This window comes from Lupinus angustifolius, chromosome LG05, assembly GCF_001865875.1.
Source record: "Lupinus angustifolius cultivar Tanjil chromosome LG05, LupAngTanjil_v1.0, whole genome shotgun sequence".
Classification (NCBI taxonomy): domain Eukaryota; kingdom Viridiplantae; phylum Streptophyta; class Magnoliopsida; order Fabales; family Fabaceae; genus Lupinus; species Lupinus angustifolius.
In genome coordinates, this window is record NC_032013.1 from 12,262,748 (window position 1) to 12,269,866 (window position 7,119).

The 7,119-nt window shown below is 34.9% G+C and overlaps 1 protein-coding gene across 2 annotated transcripts; it reads left to right on the forward strand.

Annotated features, from left to right (window-relative positions):
- Positions 646-5,725, forward strand: LOC109347841 (uncharacterized protein At1g51745-like). 2 transcript variants are annotated; one of them, XM_019587929.1, is made up of 4 exons: positions 646-741; positions 1,018-1,346; positions 2,537-3,609; positions 4,274-5,725. In XM_019587929.1, the coding sequence occupies exons 2-4, from the start codon at positions 1,162-1,164 to the stop codon at positions 5,347-5,349; spliced, it is 2,334 nt and encodes a 777-aa protein (XP_019443474.1). In that variant the 5' UTR covers positions 646-741; positions 1,018-1,161; the 3' UTR covers positions 5,350-5,725. The 2 variants fall into 2 exon arrangements, with proteins under 2 accessions (XP_019443474.1, XP_019443473.1); XM_019587928.1 differs by having other exon boundaries at positions 678-924.

A 7,119-nucleotide genomic window follows, 5' to 3' on the forward strand; every position in this document is an offset into this window, starting at 1 on the left:
ACATACTAATTTCACCCCTTTTCTGATTTGACATGAAAATGGAAAATTACCTGAAACATCCTTATTTTGCTATTACTAATATATAAACTTAATAGAGAGTAAAAATTTAGAAGATAACATATGGTAGTTGATATGATATACATAAAACTTATTCGATTTTTTCATTGTGCCTCTAATAATCATTATATATTTTTTTATGTTATTGTTTGTTTTACTTGGGTTGAGAACGAGAGAAGACAAAAATAAGAGAATGTATGAAAGATTAATGATATATTAATATAAAAAGTGAAAACAATCAAAGTAATGTTTAAAAGTTTAAAATGGTTATCAATAATACAAAAAGATAAGTTTAAAATAATTATTAATAATACAAAAAAGATAAATTTAAAATATAAAAATCATGACACGGTGGTAGTTCTTTATTGTTTTGTCTTTATTAATAGTATAAATATAGATATATAAGATGTTTCTAACATCCTGTAATTTCTATTTCTTTGTAATATTTTCCCAATTTCACACAAAAAATATTAAAAAAGTAAAACTATTAAATGTAATTAAGCTACAACCAATAAAAAAGTGAAAACTTTCCGAGTCTAAACATCACATTAAATCCCATTGTAAAAAATAAGAAAGAAAAAAAAAATCAAATTTCAATAGCACAATGATTCCAAATTCCCAAAGGTTTTGATCCAAAGAGAGAACACAGAAACTCTCTCTCTCTCTCTCTCCTTCTCAGTTCAGGTCAGAACTCAGAAACTGCACTCTTTCTTTCTCTACTCTTTAGTACTTCACTGCTACTTTGAATTCACAGCACAAAAATCACAAAAACAAGTCCAAAAAATTTCACAAATATTAAACAGACTTTTCTTCTACCATTCCTATATCAGATCTTCTTCCCCAATAAACCCTTTACACCCCTTTTAGGTGAACCTTTTAATTTTCCTCTCTTTTATTGCATGCACTATAATAAATAAATACTCAATTTTTAACCCTTTTTCACTGTGTTTTCGATTTCAGGATTGAATGGGTGCTGCTAATTTGCACAAAGATTGAAGCTTTGGACCAAATTTGTGAACTTGGGTAACTCTGAAATAATGGGTTGTGATTGATTTTTAATCTTATTTTGTTATTTCAAGTTTTTTTGTGTGGAGCTTCTAAGAAATGGGTAGTTCAGGAGAGTCTAATAGCATCGATGCAACGGTGGGTGGGTTGGTATGGGTTCGGCGGAGAAATGGGTCATGGTGGCCGGGTCGGATAATGGGTTTGGATGAATTGGCTGAGACTTGTTTGGTTTCGCCGAGATCGGGTACTCCGGTCAAGCTCTTAGGTCGTGAAGATGCAAGTGTGTGAGTTTCATAACCTTCTCTCTCCAATTTTTTGGTTCTTTTTTATTTGCATATGAACCCTGTTGAGTTGTTGACATATTGTGTGCATTTGTTTGTCTATTTTGTTATAAGGCGGCCTAGTGTATGAGACTTTACCTAGTGGTTTCGGGTCATAGTACGTGGCCTTATCCCTCGTATGACAAACAACCTTATCATTGTGGAGAGGCTCACCTTCTGTTTGACCTTTTTTTTATTAAAAAATCTCTTTTATTGATGGTTCATAAATTTAACTCTTCGACAACAATGTATTAGTCAAGTGGTGTAAGCCCTTAACGGATCCCCAGATAGATCAAAATGTCAAGGGTTTGATTCCTGAGAGCAACACTTGTTGGGACTTGAGAGGGGGCAGTCATGCATCCCGAAAGGGATTAGTTCCTTACCCATAAGGTGAGGGGATACCCTTAGTTATACCAAAAAATTTTTAACTCTTAGGATTGTTCATGTTAGTCATTTCTAATGCCTACATAATTTGTATTGAAGTGTTTGATAAGTATAAAGTGCAAAGGAATGGGGAAGGAGGAATGGATTTTAACAAAATATGAAGATATGCTTTTAGTACTTTGCTGCTATTCTTGTTTCAATATCATTTTCTCCCATGTTTCATATTTCCCAGACATATCCTTATGTCGTTGGTCGGTTGTACCGAACTACAGATGTATGATACTTGCTGCATGATCATTTAAGTTTAAATTTGGGACTAACTTTTCTGTAATTTTGATGAGATGTGGCTTTACAAATATGCCATGATAGCATGTTTTAAAAGTCTTTTGTACAAGGAATTGGTGTTTTCGGTTTATATCATTTGAGCTACAATGGGTTGGAATTTTTTTCTTTGCATCTAAAATTCTGAATCATCTAAAAATATAACTGGAAATTTTTTATTTGTAAACACAGGTCGCTCCACTTTTTGTCACCAATTATTTGGATGTAGCTTTCTTTTTCCAGAACTGCAAAGTGTTTGTTAGCAACTTAACACATAAGTACATAACCTACCCATTCCCCTGCAACTTTCTGAATTAGACGTAATAATGTAGGTGTCACTAGCTTGTGTACTTTAATTGTCCTCCTTGAATTTGTTTGCTGCTTGAGTTATTAAGATTTATTGATATTTGCGTAAGGTCAGATTTAAAAAAAAATCCTATGTGATGTAGGGATTGGTATAATTTTGAAAAATCAAAACGAGTAAAACCTTTTCGTTGTGGAGAGTATGATGAATGCATTGAGAAGGCGAAGGCGTCTGCTGCCAGTTCAAACAAGAAAGCAGTGAAGTATGCTCGCAGGGAAGATGCTATTCTTCATGCTCTTGAGATAGAGAGTGCTCACATAGACAAGGAAGCATTAAACTCATGCTCTGCATCAGATAAATCTGGCAGTGAACACAGTGGCTCGGTTGGAGAATTACGGGTCACATCTAATTCTGGTGATGATAATGAAGATGTGAGCGATGATCTGAGTGACGCTGAAGACAATTTTAATTCAGCTCCAGAGTTGTCACAATCTGGTATATCTTTTGAAGAGCCAAATCACAATGGTTCTTTAAAAATTCAATCTGCGAATGGAAGGATGAGAAGAACACCTAATGATTCCGAAGATGATGGAACCGAGGGAGTCAAGCGAATGAGAGGACTTGAGGACTTGGGCGTCGGTGTAGTGTCAAAGAGAAAGGTCCAGAGACAGGGCACAGGTACAACTGAGATGGTCCAGCATGTTAGTGCTTCACTTAGCATTTCAACCACAAGGAACTGCTTGCCAAATGGAACTTCTGTAACTGTTGGGAAGGGTCGTTCTTCGACGATGAAAAGAAAGAGATCACAAGTGACAAATGTTCATGAATTTCTTAAAAGGAAGAATCGGCGCCGACCTTTGACAAAGGTATTGGAGAGTACAACCATGGTGTCTATTCCAGTCATATGTGACCAACTTCCTAGTTCAAGCAATTTTCCGCTATGTGAGACACTTGATAGAAGGATGTCAACATTAAATTCTAACGATTCAAAGAAAAGTTCTCCATTGGCGACTCATGATTCAGATAGTACTGGCGCTGGATGTGAGAATGAGACTTCATTAAATGTTCATGACCTTGACAATGATACTTCCCAAATCAGTCACAAGGTCAAGGAGAATAAGACTTCTAGCATGTCAGTACCTGTTGGCAGTGAATATTCTGATAAATTATTCGATGTGCCCGTTGTTAAGGTTCCAGAGGAGGAGAAACGTGGTCCAGGTATTTTTGTGGTCTTTGAACTCTAGATGATGCTTGCTATGTATAATGCTTGCGATTGGCATCCAAATAGTTTGCAGTCCATTATCATCACGGATAAGGATGAAGGTTGTGTTAGGTAGTCGACAACTAACATAAAACTTTGTCGAATCTCTGATTGTCGTCCTTTATTGCTTGCTAATATTGGTTTTCTCTCTTGTTTTTCAACTATGCCGATTTTTCTTTTCAGTTTAATGGTAGATTTTTGTTAGGTATGTTGAAGGGTGTGCATAAAACTATAAATATGTTGAACATGGAAATTAGAAAACAGAGATGGAACCTGAATGTGGATCCATTAAGAGGCACAGTGACCACATGTCATGATTCATAATAGTTGAATGAGCTAAACTGAAGCATTGTTGTATGGTTGGTCTCTGTGAGAGTGAAATATTGAGATAGAATGATCTTTAGTTTTGCACTTTTTCCTTCATGTTACTTTTGTAGCAGAAACACACTTTTCTGAATCGTATAACTTGCTCAATCATTCTCGTTTAGTTTTTTTCATCAATAAAACCTTCTTTGGCCATTTTTGAAGCATATTTTAGTTCAACTTAAGTTTTCTTTTATTCTTAATCAGTTTAGCCATGTTTCTAGGATTACTTTGCACTGATATTATTCCTTCTACCAGGTTTCTCTCCCATACTTGTTACTTGTTCATCTGAAAAGTCTGAAGTTGGTGCACCGGGGCAGCAAGTTTGTCATGGGGGACAGTCTGGATCTCTGTCATTGAGAAACGAATTTGGTTGCACTAATTCAACGGCCAGTTATGATATTATTGGCAATGGAGCAGAGAAAGATAGTTCAAAGTGGCAGTCAAAAGGAAAGAGGAATCTAAGACATCTGAGTAAACATAGAAAACACATGTCGAGAAATCATGTGGACATGAATCATGAATCGAGTGCATATTTGGCAGGTATAGAGAACACAAGTGAGTTCACTCCGGGTGTTGTTGAGAAATGTGATTGGAGTGGTAAGGGTGCGCTCAATGCATCGTACAACTGTGATTCTAAAATTAATCGCAAACCTGTTGCTGAATGCCAACGAGATGGATTTCGGGAATTGAGCAAGCATATAAAGGGGACAACATCAAAGGCGAAATTATTGGCTGATGGATCTCTCACACCTCAGAGACAGCTTCCTTATCGTCATTCGCGCTTTACCACCAACTCTAAATATCGAATGGTCGATATTCCTGGAAGAAATCATTGCTCTGATGGTTCATTATATGATGTTAAACTAGAAGTTAAATCCAGCTACCGACCACAACATGTCCCTTTAGTTTCTCTTGTGAGTAAACTGAATGGAAAAGCCTTTGTTGGACATCCTTTGACAGTGGAGGTTTTGGATGATGGTCATTGTGATAAAGTGTTGAGTGACATTAGATGTGACTCGGAAGTCGGCAGCATCCGTAGCGTGGCCAAGTTGAACTCAGTAACTCGGAGAATACCTTCCAAGAATCCGTCACGCAGAACACATGGTAAATCTTCCAAAGTTAAAAAATCCGGGCTGTTGAATAAAAAGATTAGGAAACTGTCCTCGCTGACTGGTCAAAGGCAATCAGAAGATCGAAAACCAGTGGTAGATAAGCTCAAGGGTCCTGTTATAGCTTGTATTCCTCTTACATTAGTATTCAGTAGGATACATGAAGCAGTGAGTGGTCAGGCACGGGCGACGCAACGTGCATTACTAACAACCGATCCATGATTGTTGGTAAGCAGCTAAACAGACTGAGCAGAGAATTGTATGTTCACTGATTTGAGAGATTTGAGTTTAGTTCTAAAGAAGGTAATATTTGCTTACTCTTAACTACATGCAAAGTTTATGAGAACATTTTTATGTAGAACTGGTAGGAGTTAAAACAATATGAGGCTTCTATTGGCTCTGTAAATAATGTAGCATTGGCTGAGGTGTAAAGATGATATGGTATGAGGCATTTGAGTTGATATTAGGTTCTTAGAGAGCAACAATGAATTGTTTAGTTGTTTCTGAGGTTCAATAACTCTACACATATTGTACTCTTATGTTGGACTTTGGATATTTATTCCAAATCCACCTCAACAAAAAAAACAAATATGAAGTTGTGAGAATATTTGGACTAGTCTCCATTTTGGTCTTCTTTTGTTGTATATGATTGTATGCTTATTCTATGTGGAGTTATATTTTGGTAGCTAATATTTAATTCTTTTCTGCTTTTGATTATCTTTGACTTAAAAATGTGGGGATGAGCAAGACTCCACCCTATCTGATCATCTGGTTCGACCTGATTATGATCGAACCTGAATATGGTTGGGTTTCATCGAGTTTAGGTACAGATTTAATAATTAGACTCAATCAATATTTAGGACTGAGTAAGGGACAAGTGTGACTCGATTCATCCAGTGGTCTCTCATTACTCATGTTTGTACATGTTTATTCAATTGTGTATAGAGTAATATATCTATTCTATCCAAAGTAGATAATGCATTTTGTTGTAAGAACTTGTCTATTAATCTAATTTCTTATGTTAAATAGTGTTTTTTCAATTGTTTTTGCTAGTTATTTAGGATACGCTTGAAAAAATGATTTATTGTCAAATTTTTCTTATAACATTGATTTTCTATTTTTTCATTATACATACATGTATATAAATGATTAACAAAAAAAGTTACAGATGTATTATTTCATATCTTAAATTATATATCTATAATAATAAATAATGTTTAGAAGGGTTTCTTCATCACTCTCTTATATTATTAATGAAGATGGACAATTACATTACTAATGTATAATCTTTTATCTCTTTTATAACCCATCATTGCAAAGCTTTAAAGGTAGTGGTATAAGTGATTCAAGATTGAACCTAGAAACTGATGAAATTGAAATGAACTAAACTAAAAAGTATGGTTCAACTTGGTTTCACAATTTGATTCATGGTTCTATAGGGCCTGGAATCGCGAAATTGATGAGCAATTAACAATTAGGTGATATTTGATATAAAAGTTCACGATTCCCAATATTTGGTAGACTTGTATAAGCAAAAATTAACTAAATAAGTTTTTATAATATTTGAGTATAGACGAATATAAATAATATTTTTTACGTTTAGAGTAAACATATAAACTGTTAAAATAGTTGAGTTTTTGTTTCATCAAGAAGATTTCAAGCATGACTTCTATCATTTTAACATGGTATCATATCATAATTATTATTTTATTGCTTCCGCTTATGCTTTTATCGCTTCAGCTTATAATTCCGTCATTCTATTCTATTTTATTTCTTCTCCTTTCTCTCTTTAACTTCCTACAATAGCAACAATAATCAAGAATCAAGACCTGTTTTTGCTCTCTATCCTCATCTGCACGTACCATTCTTGCTTTATTACATGTAGCAAATTTCAACAAAGGGTATGATGGCATTTAGTTCTTCATCTTTTGCAACATTTTATGATCAAGTTGGGTGCACCTTGGACTCACTTAAACTGCCTTCTTTGCTGCT

Bases quoted from the DNA above. Each gene is read 5' to 3' on its own strand.
- LOC109347841 (XM_019587929.1), top strand. From the start codon at position 1,162: ATGGGTAGTTCAGGAGAGTCTAATAGCATCGATGCAACGGTGGGTGGG. The intron at 1,347-2,536 runs GTGAGTTTCATA...TATGTGATGTAG, and splicing joins GGTCGTGAAGATGCAAGTGT to GGATTGGTATAATTTTGAAA. The intron at 3,610-4,273 runs GTATTTTTGTGG...TCCTTCTACCAG, and splicing joins GGAGGAGAAACGTGGTCCAG to GTTTCTCTCCCATACTTGTT.